The sequence below is a fragment of the Gossypium hirsutum genome, chromosome A06 (assembly GCF_007990345.1).
Source record: "Gossypium hirsutum isolate 1008001.06 chromosome A06, Gossypium_hirsutum_v2.1, whole genome shotgun sequence".
NCBI classification, from domain to species: Eukaryota; Viridiplantae; Streptophyta; class Magnoliopsida; order Malvales; family Malvaceae; genus Gossypium; species Gossypium hirsutum.
Window position 1 is genome coordinate 119,964,730 of NC_053429.1, and position 17,979 is coordinate 119,982,708.

Below are 17,979 nucleotides of genomic sequence, written 5' to 3' on the forward strand. Positions count from 1 at the left end.
AATTCTCCAAAAGCGAGTCCACGTCAGAGCGAAGTCAGGGGATGTGTCAGCAAAACTGTGCACCCCCTACCCGTATCCGTCGCTGAAATAGAGTACGAGGCATTACCGAGGAGTACGAAACACTTACAGATAATTTAAATATATTTTCATAACAACTTGTCTCGATTTCATACTATTTCATATTTAAGCTTGATTCACCAAAGTATTTGAAATATCATCTTTATGCAAATAGCACACATGAGGTACATAATTCCATAATTATGAATGAACACATTTATCAAACATATTCCACATTCATATATCAATGTCTCATGTCTCCATATATCAATAACCATCATTTTTCTTATTTTTCAGATAATTATGTGTAACCATTCATAAGCATGCAATTCATTGTTTCTTCCTGTCAATCACAATTTCAAATGACAAATTTATGTGAATGAGCTCAACCTCATTAGGTGTTTAAATTTTGTCACTTTGATTCACATACTCATAATTTACTAACATATCCTGTCAAACACAATCTCTGAATAATGAAATCACATAATTGTGCTCAATAATAATAATGATAACATTACTTACATTTCTTTTTCCACACATTACATTTACGACTTACCAACTTGTCCATTCAAGGAACGGCTTACGGATTTGAATACATCGTGATCTGAAGGCCGAAGTCTAGCTGAAGCACATAAGTGTTAAACGGAAGCCCGAAGGCTAACTGAAGCACACAAGTGCTAAACGGAAGCCCAAAGGCTAACTGAAGCTCATCAGAGCTGAACTGAAACCCCAAAAGGGTTAATTGAAACTCATATGAGTTAACAAAAGCTCGTAAGATCTAAACGGAAAGCAAACATGAGAATTCGTAACAAATGCTGAATCTCGGTTTACTTGGGTAATTTACCGTCAATTCATATTTTTCACTGAAAGATCGTACTCATTTCCTGCGTTCCGTTCCTCTGAAATACTCAGTTCAATTTCATAACTTTTGTATATAATTTACTTATTTTCAACAATTAACATACATAAATATTAATCACCATTCATAAAATAATATTGAAATTTAATAATATTAACAAATAGTCACTAAAATTTAGTTATAAAAACTCACAAGTTCGATTTTTGTATTATAGCGATAATCATAATTTCATAATAAATGTTCCAAATAAAACATTATATCATTTCTAATTCAACATTTATCGATTATAATCGGGCATGTGATCAATTTATACACAAGTCATTCATATATACATGTATATTTTCCTCCTCCTCCTCTCCATCCACATCCTTTGTATAAATAACACACTTGTAAGTAATAATATCCATAATTTTCACTATTTACTTATGTGAATATTCAAGCTATCCATCTGTGTCATAGTCACTAATTTATTTTTATCTTGAGCTATAGAACTCCAAATTAAGATCCGCTAATTTTCACTGAAACTAGACTCACGTATCTTCTTACCATAAAATTTTCATAATTTTTGGTTTAACCAATAAGTACAGTTTATTCTTTAAATTCACCTCTGTTCTACTGTCTAACAGTTTCGACCCTTCTTCACTGAAAATTAATTATCTCCTCGTACAGGAATTGAATGATGTTCCCGTTTGTTTCTCTTGAAAATAGACTCATTCAGAATTCTAAAAATATAAAATTAAGCCCTTAATTATTTTTATTAATTTTTTTATGATTTTTCAAAGTCAAAACAGGGCACCCGAATTCATTCTGACCTTGTCTTACAAATTTTATTATATCTCATGATTTACAATTCCATTGCTTACACCGTTTCTTCTATGAGAAACTAAACAATAAGCTTTAATTCCATATTTTGTTCATCTTCTAATTCGATTTATACAATTTATAGTGATTTTTCAAAGTTAGCTTCCTGCTGCTGTCCAAAATTGCTTTAGTGCAATATGTTTATTACCATTTTTCTCCTAAGCTTTTAATAAATAATAATTTCGTCCCTATTCAATTAGCCTCTCAATTGAGCTGGTTTTTCTTAATTACCACTTTATTCTATCACTTTAAATTACTTTATAACCTTTGGGAATCAGAATTTCAGCACTAGACTTTAATTCCAAACATTTTCACAATTAGGTCTTAAAAATCAATTTCTATTGAAATTACCTAATAAAATCATCTGATAAACAAAGTAAAGCTTCAATTTCATGCTATTTCATCATAACTTACAGCACTCAACCATGATGACTTTCAATTTCATCCATGAAATTTAATAGTAGGACCTAGTTGTAAAAGTCTAAAAAACACAAAAATTATAAGAAAAAGGCAAGGATGAACTCACTTGGTGCAAAAATTATGGAATACCAGCTTATAGAACCCCTCCTATGGCATTTTGGCTGATGAGAATGAAGAAAAAATGAAGAGAATTCTAGATATTCGAATTTGGTCCCATTTTTATTTAGCTAAGTTTGGTAATTTTCCAATTCTGCCCTTCTTTCACCCTTTTCCTAATTTTTTCTCAGCTATTGATGCCCAAAATATCTCTTTTGGGCTTATTTGCACTTTAGGTCCTTCCTCATTTGATAATTGAGGTATTTAATCATTTTAGCAACTTTTACACCTTTTTCAATTTAGTCCTTTTTATTTAATTAACCACCCAAACGTCAAAATTTTCTGACGAAATTTTAATACTACCTCACTAAAACTCAATAAGTATTTCTAAAAATATTTATCGCTCGGTTTATGAAGTTGAGGCCTCGATACCTCATTCTCGACCTAATTTACCTAATTAATTCTTTTAAATCACCAAATTCACTAATTCAAAAATACTTCTATATTCACATTTGACTCATAGGTATTGATTTATTAAATTTTTGACTCACTCGTCGGATTTAATGATCTCAAATCTCTATTTTTGACACCACTGAAAATTAGGCTGTTACAAAAACGCGTCCCTGGGGAGCATTTTGTCCACGTCAGCACAAAGCGCTTCCCTGGACAAAACGCTCCCCCAGGGACGCGTTTTGCCCCGCTCCAGCGGTAAAAAAAAAACTATAAAAGGCTCCTCTTTCATTTTTTCACACAAAAGTCCTCTAATAATTCTCTCTAAATTCCCTCCAAATTCTCTCAAATTTCTCTCATATTTTCTCAAAGCTCTCTTAAATTTTTGCAAAAAAATCTGTTTAAAATTTTTTGAATTAGTTTTTTTTAAATTAAAAAATATTCAATCATGTTAACAATGGCCGGAGAATTAATTCGTCTCGATAATAAACACATCTCCGTCAATCAAATGACAATGGTAAGTGATAATTTTAATTAATTTTTCAATATTATTTAATGTTTTTTCATTTATGCAATTTTAATTAATTTTGATTTTATAAATTTTTATAATAGTCTATAGATCGGGTGTAGTAATACTATATCCGTAATATGTCTGGTCCTCCATTTTTATAGAGAATTACCTGCGGGATGCAGGTTTTTGGCACGTGGCCACGATAGGTCGGGGGTGCAAGTTGGACCTGAAACTAATTAGTGCGTTGATAGAGAGGCGGAGACCCGAGATACACACTTTTCATCTTCCATGGGGAGAGTGTACTATCACTTTGGAAGATATGCAATTGTAATTGAGATTGTTGATAGATGGGTACGCTGTCACCAGGTCCGCTTAATCTGCTGATTGAGAAGCCGTATGCTACGAGCTTTTGGGTTCTACTCCGGATAATATGAGCAGAGGTCGGATTGAGATGAGTTGGTTACGAGACACATTTCTAGAGCCAGATAATGATTCTACTGAACTAGAAAGAATACGATATGCTTGGGCATACATTCTTGAGATGATTGGAGGTTATCTGATATCGGACTTGTCACGAAACCGCATACATCTGAGATGGTTGCTGAAACTCGTTGATTTTAGAGCAATTGGTGAGTTTAGTTGGGGGTCTGCCGTGTTAGCAACATTGTATCTGGAAATGTGCGGGGCAACCCGACCAAATAAAGCCAAAATCGGAGGTTGCCTATCACTACTGCAATCATGGGCACGGTTTCGCTTTCCATTTTTACGTCATCGAGTGAACCACCCATATACATTCCCACTGATAACGAGGTAAATTTTATATTAGATTTTACAATTATTACATAGATTTATAATATAATTGTATACTAAAAATTTATTTAATTAGGTGGAACCACTCGACGAGTTATGTTGGAATACCCACCTCTCTTGAAGATATACGGCTTCTATTAGACCAACGGTCGGAAACACAAGTAAGAATTAAATAAAATATATCTACATAATAAAATAGTCGTTTCGTATTTAGTATTTAGTATTTAGTATTATTTATATAACTAATATTTTTATCATGTTAATATAGTTTCAATGGGCACCATACGAGGATCCAGCAATTCGGGCAATAATTCCGGATGAATTTTTTCAAAATCTGAACATTTGGCATGTGAAGGTCCCATCAGTCAATTATGCTATCGTGGAGATGCACCAATCAGGTAAAGTATTGCGGCAATTTAAATTCTGACAATAAAATTTCGTGAAACTTGAGGTGCTCAATAATGAGCACAAAGTTGACTTAGGGCTATTGACTACGGATTGGCCGAGATACTGGTTAGAATATATCGAAATATGGGAAAATCGGTATGATTATATACCTACTCGAGAACCGATCATCGTTCCTGAGTTAGCGTGCGTGCCGAAATACATACCATGGTTTAGAATCCATGACAAGCCATATTTACTGTCAGAAGAAAAGAGGCGACGGTAAATTGGTGTTCAAAGGGAACGACGGGCCCTTTAAATCCAAGAAGAAGGGATGACAATGCAATCCTATCAACAGCGCCCACACAATCACTGAGCCCATCAATAGCGCCCACATAGTCACCGGGCCCAACACTTCAACCAACGACACCCATATCACAATCTTTTCAGATTATGCCTGGTGCTTATCCTAGCCCTTATATATATCTTGACCCTTATATATTTCCTTTTCCTAGTCCTATGGCAGGTTAGAATGTATGGCCCAATTCATCTCCGTTCTCGATTACTCCGAGTTAAACGCCGATCAATAGTCTATCATCGTATGAGGGATCGCACGAGGCGCCGTCGTGGAGCCATTCTTTTTACCAATCCCTATCACCGTATGTGATTCAAACACCTTCACCAGTGATGCAAACACCTTCGCATTCATTATTCTATCAAGATGGGTCATCTTCCCAACACCCACAACCAGATCCCCTACCAGAGGAACCATAATCCCCACTAGAAGCTAAACCAATGAGGAATCCAGTGAGTAATTGATGACGACCCCTATGTGGCACTGATTCCGATCGGCACCAATATTGATTTTTTTAATATATTTGTACAAAGTTTTTTTATATTATTTTATTTAATAAAATAAAAGTTTTTTTAATATTTTAATTGTAATTTACTTTTTATAATTTTAATAAAATAAATGTTCTTTTAAATAAGGCAATATTTTTAATATTTTTAATATTTTTAATAAAATATAAATAATGCAACATAATTTTATTACAACAACTATCAATTATTCCGATTTGGACATGATCGAGTTGTATGGCCTGGCTTTCTACACCATCTGCACAACTTCTGTTGGTTCATTATTTCTCGGATATCCATATTGTTACGTATTCTAGTCGAGTAAGGTCGACCATTTAGTTTGCAATGCAATTCTCTATCTGGTAATAGCTTAAAGAGAGCAAGCGACACAAACGACCACTTACGTTCATTCGGGACCGGTGGGAATGCGTGTCTCCATGCGTTGTACATGTATTCTATTTTGTACACTTCATCAACATAGCTCATGGGATACAGACGGAGATTCTAATAAGCTGCAATTACATGAGCACATGGATAACGTAGTACGTCAAACGTCCCACAGTCGCAGGTCCTATTTCTCAAGTGTACACGATATTGTTCACCAATAATACCTTGGTTCGGTCTGTTAAACTTCGTCACATGAAACCATAGGTTGTCGCAATCATGACATACTGTGTGCATGGTGTTGGTTCGTGCCTTCGCCTTGTTAATTTCTTGCAATACATTTGAGCACCATACATGGCCTCCCTGCATTTGGCCTTTATAACTCGCAGGTCGCTTTGGAAATAGTGCCGCTAAAAGAAAATATTTCTTTCGCACAACCGATATTATTGGCAAATGACCGTTCCTTTTAGAACAGAATTTATGCATTCAGCCAAGTTTGAGGTCATATGACCATATCGTAAGCCGTCGTCGTATAATTGTGTCCACTGTTCGATAGGTATGTTACAGAAGTAGTCTGCACCTTCTTTGTTAACTGAACGCAAAACCGCCAACATCTCATGAAAATGGTCCTTACTTATCTCATACCCTGCCAATATAAGTTGATAGCGAAAATTACATACTACTTTTCCATTCAAAATAAATTGAATATTACAAGCGAAATTATATTAATAGAGATTAAATACCTATGTTGGTCACTTGTTGTCGTTTAGTTGTAGATCGATACTACGTGTAGTAGTTAGACGCAACGTGCCTTAAGTTATATCGATGTGTGTGCAATGCCATTGACTTTCCTGTCGCTCAATAGCGGCTAGTATTCCAATGTCCCGATCCGGTATAACGCAGATATCAGGTTGGGGGCAAACATGCCTCCTTAACCTAGAAAGAAAGAAATCCCAGTCATCAGCTGACTCTCCCGGTGTTATTGCAAACGCAATTGGAAGGATTCTCCCACTGTCATCCTCTGCCACAGCTAGCTATAGCCGATGGGTATATCTACCATACATAAATGTGCCGTCAATTTGTACCAATAGCTTACAGTATAGAAATACGTTCCGGCATTGCTTAAAGCTCTAAAACAGATGATTGAACATTTGGTATCCACGGAGCAATCGATCGTTATAGTACGCAGGTGTCGTTTCAAAGCCTGTTATGCAACTTGGGACATATCTCTTCAGCACCTGACACCACTGCCACACTTCATTATATGAAGTGTTCCACTTACCATGCATCTTTTCCAACGCCTTCTGCTTAGCTATCCAAACCTTATGGTAAGAGGGCGTGTACTTCAATTGGCTACGAATATTGGCAATTAAGACCAACACTGAAGTCTTGGAATCCGCCTTCACCGTCGGTAGTATTAAGCTAGCTAACATATCTGAATCCATATTGGGATGATTTTGTGAAACATCTATCAACGAAGTACGTTAAATAATGCAACATTGCATAATAACAGTATTATTCAAAAACCCTAAACATCTAGTGATACTGTAGCGCCAACATATGTATGTGGACTTTTAAACTTTTTTATCTCCCATAAGCCTGTCCTTTTCCTCAACGAGGCCATGATTTTCCATGAACATGTACCGTCTTGCACTGTGCACTTGGCCTCAAACTTATCAGATTTTGATTTAACCACATTGTAGTTAACCTCGTTCATGATGCTATGTTGTTTCAATGCATCAAAAAAGCTATCATTATTAGAAAACTCCCTACCAATTTCCAATACAACCGGATCTAATGACGAACTTGTACGGTCACGCCTTCTGTGTGGTAGATCTGGAAATTCTAACGCATCATCTTGAGATAGATCGACATTATGCATGTGAGCTGGAGGTGAGTACTCCCTGAATCACGAATCTTCTTCTTCTTCATCTAAACCCCTTTCAACATCTTCAGGTATGGTTGGAATAGGTTTCGGTTTAGAAAATAATGCAACTTCTGCACCATCGGGGCCTAGCTCTTGAGGTGGCTCCACATCGGACTCATCATCCGACCCACCATCATCTGCAACGAAAGAGGTCCCCTCGCCAATGGATGTCGTAGAGAGTACATCATCCGTTCTTATGGACGTTTCATAATGTCCCCAATCAGATGTGGATTGCCAACCACTAGAAGTTGATGTTATTCCCTAGTATGTATTTCTAGTATTAAACATCGACCCACCGAGGTGCATGTCCCACCCACCAACGGAATGTCATGCAGAGGTTGTGTATTCCATACTGCTACCAAACACGGGAGCTTCCGTGTTTTGCCACGCACTAACGGAGTGCTGGGCATAGGTCGTGTATTCCTCTCGAACAACAGTAGATGTTGAAGTCGCAATTGCATTATTTTGGTGATGAAAATTGTACATATAACTCAAGATAGGGTGATCCACTAACAATATGAGTCTGCACCATTACCTCCAAGCTCCGAAGACCTTTAATGTCGAATGAGTCATATCTCACTGGATCAACCAAAGCACAAAATCGATACTTAATACACAAAATCGATACTTAATAGACAAAACTTTCATTGGCATCGTTCCGAAGATTTTACGCCTAATTCTTTTACGGAGTTTTGTCAAATCTATGTTCTGGTTAAAAACTAGTCGCGCTGTGCTCTCCTATAAAAAAACAATGTCGTTCTCCGTGTCACGGACCTCACTATCATAGTAAATAACAGTACTAATACGTTCACTAATCTTCAGTTTTTATTCTACTTTAGCCTCAATTTCTCTTGCTGTAACTTATGCAACCTGAGAATGAAATTTGACTTATTTGTAGTCTAAGGTCAAATAAGAACTACCGTAGCAAAAGAGCATCCACGTGGGAGCTTTTTTCAGTAATTTTGCTGACAGTACATTCTGCTTGAAGCATTTTGGATACTATTTATTCAGAAACTTTTTCTCAAAATTATTTTTTCAGATATTACTGTAGCAAAATAGCGTCTACGTTGGAGCTTTTTTCAGTAATTTTGCTGACAGTGCATCCTACTTGAAGCGTTTTGGACACTATTTTTCAAAAATGTCTTCTCAAAATTATTTTTTAAATACTACTATAGCAAAAGAGCGTTCACGTGGGAGCTTTTTTCAGTAATTTTGCTGATAGTGCATCCTACTTGAAGCGTTTTGGACACTATTTGTTCAGAAACGTCTTCTCAAAATTATTTTTTCAGATACTACTGTAGCAAAAGAGCATCCATGTGAGAGCTTTTTTCAGTAATTTTGCTGACAGTGCATCCTACTTGAAGTGTTTTGGACACTATTTGTTCAGAAACGTCTTCTCAAAATTATTTTTTCAATACTACTGTAGCAAAAGAGCGTTCACGTGGAAGCTTTTTTCAGTAATTTTGCTAACAGTGCATCCTAATTTAATTAATTAACCTAAAAACCCTAAACCTTAATTTAATTGATTTTTTTAAATTAATAGTTAATTTAATTAATTAACCCTAAAGCCTAATTTAATTAACCCTAAAATCATAAACACGATAAAAACCTAAACCCGAAAACCCTAAACCCTAATTTAATTAATTAACCTTAAAAATTGTAAACTCTAATTTAATTATTTTTTTAAAATTAATAGTTAATTCAATTAATTAACCCTAAGTCCTAATTTAATTAACCCTAAAAGCCTAAACACAATAAAACCCTAAACTTTTAAAATCCTAACCCTAAACCCTAAAACTTTAAATTAAGCATAAAAAACCCTAACCCTAAAAAAAGAGCAAAATGCTCCCCTAGGGACGCGTTTTGCTGACACATCCCCTGACTTTGTGCTGACGTGGACACACTTTCGAAGAATTCGGACCTTTCCGGTAAATAAAAAAAAAATTGACACATTTTCGTAAATAATTTTAGAAATGAGCATTTTTTAGTAAATTACCCGTTTCTTAAATCTTTTATACTTTTATTTCTTTCTCTCTCTCCATTTTTATAAGAATTAAAGCATTGTATGTCGGATAGCTTAAAGGTTGTTAAAGCACTGCAGGCTAATCACTTGGAAAGCTCGCTATCAACCTTGTTAAGAAAAATTCATTTGAGCTTACAAGATGTCGACCAATAGTGTTTCAAACATATTCCAAGAGATAAGAATAAAGTTGCTAATAGACTTATTAAAATGGCTTCACAAAAGTACTGAATTACATGTGTTAGATATAGTACTTGAGGAGTTCTTTGATGAGTTTAAGTTTGATAAAGTAGTTGGCTATAATTATTTAGCATAAGTGGTTAACGTATTTTCTTTACACAAAAAAGAAAAAAAAAAGCATTGCGTGTATGTGCAATTTTTTATATCAATTTAAATCACATAGTATTAGCCCAGAACATGAAATTACATTGCCTTTAACTAATATACAACCAAATTAGTAAAGCCATCTGAATTATTTTAGAATTAGTATCGATACACCATTAAATTTTGCTCGTGGAGTACAAATTATACGAAGTGTATAGAATATTTTTGTTTTATTTTATATAATATTATAAATATAAAAGATTAATTGTATTAGACATTCTGAACGTATTATCTCAAATTTAGACTTTAAAATATTATAATTAAATACTCAAAGCATAAGTATAATGTCGATCAAGTACTTATACTAGACTAGTCATCAGCTTGGACATAAAATTCCAACTTGGATATGAAGTGGAATCAAATTTTGAACAAGCGTGTACTTACATGCATAGATAATTTTGTATCTAAAATGTTAAAAAAAAACATAATAACTAAAATTTAGAAGAGTTATTACTTTTTTCTTAATATGCCAAATTCAATTTCTCTAGGCAAAAGAGTTTAGAATTTGATTTTCGTGTTTTAAATTTTAACAACATATTCAAACTGAAATTTAATGTCCAAACATATGGTTATGCTAATAAAAGGACTTAATTAACATAATAACTCAGGTCCAGCGACTGGACTGAGTGAAGGGTATTACAAAGACGCTTTCATTTTAATCACCCAAGCGTTATATATTTAATGAAGGTTAATTGTACACACCAAAACATGTTTACACTTTCATTTGGTCACCTCCAAAATATCTTTTTAAAAGTATTGATTGGGGTAAAAAAAACTAAGGATTAAAGTGAAAAAAGGGTAAAAACTAGAATAATATAGAAAAGTTGTCAAATTGTACTTGTTTATCTCATTGTTGAGAATTCTAATTTTTATTAAATATTAAAATTTTAAATTTCAAAACATTAAAATAAATTAAACAAGTTATTGAAATTTTTTTCTCACTTAATAATTTCAATTGATTTGTTTCTATAATATTGAAATTGATTAATTTAATCTCCGTCTAAAAATTTATTTTATATTTTCAAATTATCATTAACAAAATTAACTCAAATAATTCATATTTAATAATTGCTTACAAAACTTAAATTTCTTTGATTATATAATTTTGAATCTTCCATACTAAACTAAAAGCAAAGGAAAAAAAATCCTGTTTGTTTTTCGTTTGGGTAAAGAAATGATAAAAAATTATGGGTTTTGTTTGGCATGGAAGATAAAATTAATTAATTAAATTAATTGCAAGAATTTTCATTGCTTTTAGCTTAGCATAGAAGATTTAAGATCATATAATAATAAAAAAGTCGTGTTTTATAGACAATTATTAAAGATGAGTTATGTGAGTTGATTTTAATTTGTAAATGTAAAAATAAAATTTAGAATTTTGTAAGGACATTACATTAATTAAATTAATTAATTTCAATATTATAGTAACAAATTAACTAATAGTACCAAGGGATAAAATTTTTCAATAATTTATTTAATTGATTTTGATGTTTTGAAATTTAAAATTTCAATATTAAAGAGAAAAAAAAAAGAAATTTAGAACTTTAGCAAGAGGGTAAATAAGTAAAATTTGATAAATTTTTAATGCATTATTTTAGATTCTACTATTTTCACTTTTATCCTTAATTATTTTACCCGATCAATACTTAAAGAATATATATTTTTTTGTGACCAAAATGAAAGCGATCCAAAAGTTAGGTGACTAAAATGAAAATTCCTTAAAAGTTGAGTGATAAAATTGAAAGGATTTCCAAAATGAAAACTATCTAAAAAGTTGAGTAACTAAATAGAGAATTTACCCTTTTTTTTAAACAGTCTGTTACCATTTACACTTATTAAACTCTTTTTAATAATAAAAAAATTAAATTAATGGATTAATTTGATTGAATCACATATACTTTCCCCTCCAAGAAAAACCTTTTTAGCAAATTCAAAGTAAAATGAACTTAATTAGGCAATTTAAGAGGGGTCAACAAAAGTTGGCTTGACCATGTTTCCTGCCCGCTCGCCTGACCAGCTGGGCTTTATCCCCACCTAGCCGCATAGGAAGAAAACTTGAATTGATCGTTGGGCCCCACTCAACCGTATTACCACTCTGGCCCTGCCACGTGTACCAATACTTCCACATAATCCTAGCTTTAGAGTAGATTATAAGACAAGAAACGAGTGTAGAGAATCAAAGCCAAGTTGGGGAGTTCCTTTTTCTTTTTCTTTTTTTCTATATAAACCCTCCATACATCCTCATAACAGATCCTCACCAGTTGTTTCTGGTATTTTCTCAAACATTCTTCAATCTTTTCATCTCTCCTCAGACCCGATCGATCTATCTTCTTGCTCCGTTCCCTCTTTCAAGAACTGGCTAACACACAGGAACCACTTGTGGAGGAAACTAACAAGAACCAAGAGGTGGTTCTTGCCCTCTATGAGGCCTTAAACACTCGAGACGTCGAAACTGTTCACAAAATCCTTGCCCCTGACCTTGAATGGTGGTTCCACGGTCCCCCGACTCACCAGTTCTTGATGCGCCTGCTCACCGGTGCTTCATCCTACGATTCTTTCCGTTTCGAGGTTGATCCCCTTTCGGTTACCACCTTTGGGCCCACCGTCATCGTCGAAGGCTGCGATCACAGCCGTTCAATCTCTTGGGTTCACGCTTGGACCGTAACCGATGGGATAATTACCCAAGTGAGGGAATACTTGAACACTTCTCTCACCGTTACTCGCCTTGGAAACTCTACCCAATCTCCACTGTCCGACTACAATCCTCCATCATCATCATCATCATCGACGGGTGAGATTACCTCGGTGCATTGCCCTTCCGTCTGGGAGAGCAGCTTTTCCAACAGGGTTGGAAAATCCGTGCCGGGTCTTGTCCTGGCAATTTAGTCATTTCACTATCATATATCTTTCTGATCAGGTGCAGCCGTGAGTAGGAATAAAATAAAATAAAAGGAGTACTTTCGTGTCAGCTCCTTATTGGTCTTCTACTTGCTGATGCACTAAAAAACAGTGTCGCTTAAAGAGAGAGAGAGATCAAAAATGTGAATTTGGTTAGGACCCTGTTCGGTAGGGTCATATTATTATCTGTTTCTACATAGGTTTGCTTTGGTGTCTGTTTCATTTGGTATTGTGTTACTTTGCCAATGTATGTGCCACTGTGTTTGGTGAGTCGTCTGTCCTTTTGTCCAATAAGACTTCGCTATTTTAAAAAAGGAATTCGTGTTGGTTTTCTTATTAATACATTTCATGTGTCTTTATCATTTAATTAGACCTCATTGTGATTAATTAGGATATTTCTTAGCTAGGAACCATCCTTTTGGTCTACTTGTTAGCAAAAGTATTGACGTGAAACACTCGACATTAATAGGACTTGAAATTATCTACTACTAATTGATATGATAATTGCTATGCTATGGGATGATGATAAGGGACCATTGATATCAACACTACATCTTACATCAATGTGGAATTTCTTTTACTTTTTTGGTCTTCCATAATTATTTTAAATCTCTTAAGCGTAAGTATTTTATCTATAAGTTTAAGTTGAGAATTTTTTTAATTTTTTAAGAAAAAAACTTAATAAATTCAACTCCTCCCATTAATCGGTTGTTAACTATAAAGCTCAAATGGCTCAACACTAACACTACAAATATCTCTCGTGCATCATCCTCACGTGAATTTAGTAATCTAATTTAGTTTGTGAAAGTTATATACTTAATTTATTAATTTTAGTAAGTAACATATAAAAATAATAATATATATGATAATATATTTCTCGCATTGAGTTTTAGAAATAGTAGAAATTAATAAATTTAACAATTACTGTTTTGTGAGAATTGAAATTTTAGAATTTGAGAAGTTAAGAAGATTAAAATGACCAAATTAAAGAACATGGACTAAATCAATAATGCTCACAAAATACAAGGACTAATAGCAAATTTAACCATATAATAATATTTATATTATATTTGTATTGTTTTTTTTAAGGTAAATTACACCCAAGTCACTATTAGTAATTTTACATTTTGTTCATTCAACTTATTACTGAATTATTCGAAAATTTTCATTTAAATTATTAGGTTTATTTGCAACAGTTGCACCAATCAAAAAATTTCCTTCTCTTACTCTTCTATAATTTAATTTTTTTTTCATGAAATAGTTTTGAACGTCATGAATTTTCAAACCAAAATCCAAATAACCTAATGACTTGACCATATGATCGACTTGGATCTAAATAATATTATTCTACTCGTCTATGGGTATTGATTCACCATATTAATTGTCAAATCATCACTTGGAGGTCACTAACTAAACTTAAAAAAAAAAACTTTAATAACCCAATAACGTAAGTGAAAATATTCAAATAGTTCAATAATCATTTTACAATTTTTTTAAATTGAGTAACAAATACGTAAAACCTATTTACTATAAACTATTGACCTTGGGCATGGTTTATCTTGTTTTTTATATCATAAATTTTTTTAATTATTATTGTATAATTAATTAAGATTATTTAAAAATAGTGAAGCAAATTATTAAAATCATTGCATTCTCCCAAGGAAACAGGGAATCTGCAGGTAAGGGAATAATTGGTACTTGATCGTCTTGCATTTGTTAATCATGTGATATAGGTAAAGACACGTGTACGATGATACGGGATCTTTCTACAGCTCATCATTTCTAACTATACAGGCATGCTTTGATGGATATGTACTTGAGATATTCTTCAACTGTCTGATCCTTTTTGGCCATATCTTGAACCGTCTGATTTTGTCATCTTATTTTTGGACTATTTTCCAAATCATTACGAAAATGAGTGGCCCTGATTTTGGCTTGATTCCCAGAATCTTTTTTTTTTCTAATTTTAATTAATTATTTATGTATAATATGTCTCATCAAATTAGCTATTTTTTTATTTATTTACTTATAATAAGTAAACTTTTAATACATTATCAGAATTTAACTAATATTTATTCGAATATTCTTGTCTTCTTCAGAAAAAAACCTATTTTATGCAGCCATTTCTTTTATCCATCCACTAGACTTAATATATTTATCAATTAATTAAATAATATTTTATTTAAATCTAAAATTTACAAATCAATGTGTTGTTTTTCCTTGCATAGTATAAAATAAATAAATTAAATTTATTGTCTTCAAGAAAAAGTTCATACATATCCAAAATCATATGATAAATAAAATGTACCAATTTGAAAATTACAAAGTGATTAAATTAATATTACTAGATTTATTTGATACAATTAAAAGTATAAAATAGATATCAGATAAGCTCAGTGACGGCTATCTAATTAAGAACTTGACTTGCTAATATATATATATATTATGAATAATATTCAAATGTGATTATGATATTAATCACATTAATTGTTAGAGATTGTGTTATTCGAATTTTATTATTTGTTAAAGAAATTAATACAATAAAAAAAAGGGATAGATGGGGACGAGAGTCTTGAGTCCGTATAAAATTATACTTCTACTATTTGACTTTGATTAGAGCATGATTTTTTAATCCTTAAATAGATGTAGTCAAAACTCCTGCTGTATCATTCATTTTTCAACATTAATGAATTTCTTTTCCTCTACCCCTAATTTTTTTCCCGAAAGAGTTTACATGTAAAATCTATATGTTCTTATCTTTATTTTCTTATTATTTTGCGATCGTTCTACTATCATTATAAACTTTAATTATAACACCAATATATATTCCTTTTCACCACCGAGAAATATTTCAGACTCACAATTTTTGTTTAATTTATTCAAATTTTAATTTAAATATAAACTATTTTTTTGATATATTTAGATGATTTTTTTTAAAAATTTTACTAGCAAAATTATTTATTTATTCAGTTTCTTTAGATAAATTTTGAGAATACCTTAGATTTTATTATTTTTGAAGAAAAAAAAGGTGTTGATTTAATGTTATTTTCAATTGATGGCTAAGGTTCAAAATATGATAGCCACAACTTGTGAACTTGCATATTCTTGACCTTTTTATGGCCTTATATGTTGTATTTGATTGAAAGAGAGGAAAATGAGAAAAAAATTCACATGTTTTTATAATATATTATCAAATAATATATATGACTAATATTTGGTATACTAATGGTATATAATTTTGAGATCTTAAGATTTTAAGGTTATGTTTTAGATTTATTCTAATTAATTAGAATTGAGATACGGCGTGTTAGATAAACCATTTAAATTTTTTATTTTATTAAAAAATAAATTTTTAATATTTAATTTTTTAAATGTATTTAATAACCATAATAATTTTTCACTTCATTTAGATTTTTTTTTAAAAGATGTTGAATAGAATGAGTAGATAATTATCACTTAATATTAAAAAGATTATCTCTTTACTTTTTTTAATAAATGAAATATTTAAATTATTATATTTAATTGTATTAATAAATTTTCAAATATGATAATTATATCCAATACTTAATTTTTACAAATAGTATTATAATATAAATTATTTACTTAATCTTTCTTACAAAGAGGGAAATTTGCGGAAAGTTTTTATTAATTATGAAAATAATTCACTTTCAAAATCATGTATGTAAACGACTTGTTTTGAACAGTAAATTTTGGTGCCGCAATTGCTATTGGCGGCACCAGACTGAAGTGTGATTATATAAAACGTTCAGGGACCTGATGAAGCAATTATCTTTTTAGATTGGATGAAAAAAAGGGTAACGCCTTGACTGCTAGCGAAACCCAATCCTTTTAAACTTTTAGTCTATTTGCATGTTAGATCAGTCCCCTTTTGAAATTAAATTTAAATAGTTCTTAAAAAATATGAGAATAACAAAAATAAAACATTTTCATTTTTTTTTAAAACAACAAACTTGAAAAATATATAAAATTATTATTTAAATTACCCAAATATATCCCTAAACAATTTTTCTCAAGTTTTAAATAAGAATTTTTTACTTGAGGAAAATTATTGAGGGATATGTTTGGGTAATTTAAATAGTAATTTTATATAGTTTTTAAGTTTATTATTTTTAAAAAAATGAAAAGGATTTATTTTTGTTATTCTTATATTTTTTAAGGACTATTTAAATTTAATTTCAAAAGGGGACTAACTTAACATGCAAAGATCAAAAGTTTAACATCCCTTTTTTTCATCCAATCTAAAAGGGTAATTATTTCATCAGGTCCCTAAACGTTTCATATAATCACACTTCAGTCTAATGCCATCAATGGCAACAACGACATCCAAAAAAATTAATTTTTTTTAAAACCAGCCAATGGTTGGCTCATTATCAAGAGTGGTGCCGCCAATGACAACAAAAGTTTACTGTTCAAAATTGGTCCAATTGAGTACATGATTTTGAAAGTGGGTTATATTCTTAATTAATAAATTTTTTTGGGTCAAATTTAAAAAAAACTAATTTTGTTTTCATTTAATTAAACTTTGGTCATATTTAGAGTATATGAATTGGAGAAGTTAATTTATTTATTTTTATTGATTGTTGTATATCATATTTTGCGGTTAATGAAATAGTGCAAATTTCTTAATTAGTTATTGTTTCATATGTAGACGTAAAATGATTCAACATATCTAGGGTTTGATTATTTTTCAAGTTATAAACATATAATCTTATCATGTCATTATCTTATAAGACAAGTTGAAGGCAAAGACACGAAAAATATGTAAGAATTAAATAAATTATTAGCTTTAAGTCCAATAAGAAGTCCATACGTTTTGATTGAGTGTTTGAATTATTAAACCATGAATTATGAAGGAATGGAGGAGAGCTTTTGATTCTCTTTTTTCAACTTGATTTTTTTTAAAAATAGAAAGTCATCACTTTTGAATCTTCCAGCCTTAAATTTAGCTCCATGTTTTGAAGAGTTCAATAATAATTACGTCTCAAAAATAGATTTAGATAAAAATATTACACATTGTGGAGTATTTTTTTTCTATCTTC

At 31.7% G+C, this 17,979-nt stretch overlaps 1 protein-coding gene across 1 annotated transcript; it reads left to right on the top strand.

The window, feature by feature from the left end:
• The first annotated feature begins 12,207 nt into the window (after positions 1–12,207).
• On the top strand, positions 12,208–13,189 carry LOC107900537 (wound-induced protein 1). The gene has a single exon (XM_016826161.2). The coding sequence runs from the start codon at positions 12,542–12,544 to the stop codon at positions 12,905–12,907; it is 366 nt and encodes a 121-aa protein (XP_016681650.2). The 5' UTR covers positions 12,208–12,541; the 3' UTR covers positions 12,908–13,189.
• The last annotated feature ends 4,790 nt before the right edge of the window (positions 13,190–17,979 follow it).

Coding starts and splice junctions, on each gene's coding strand:
- LOC107900537 (XM_016826161.2), top strand. CDS start 12,542: ATGCGCCTGCTCACCGGTGCTTCATCCTACGATTCTTTCCGTTTCGAG.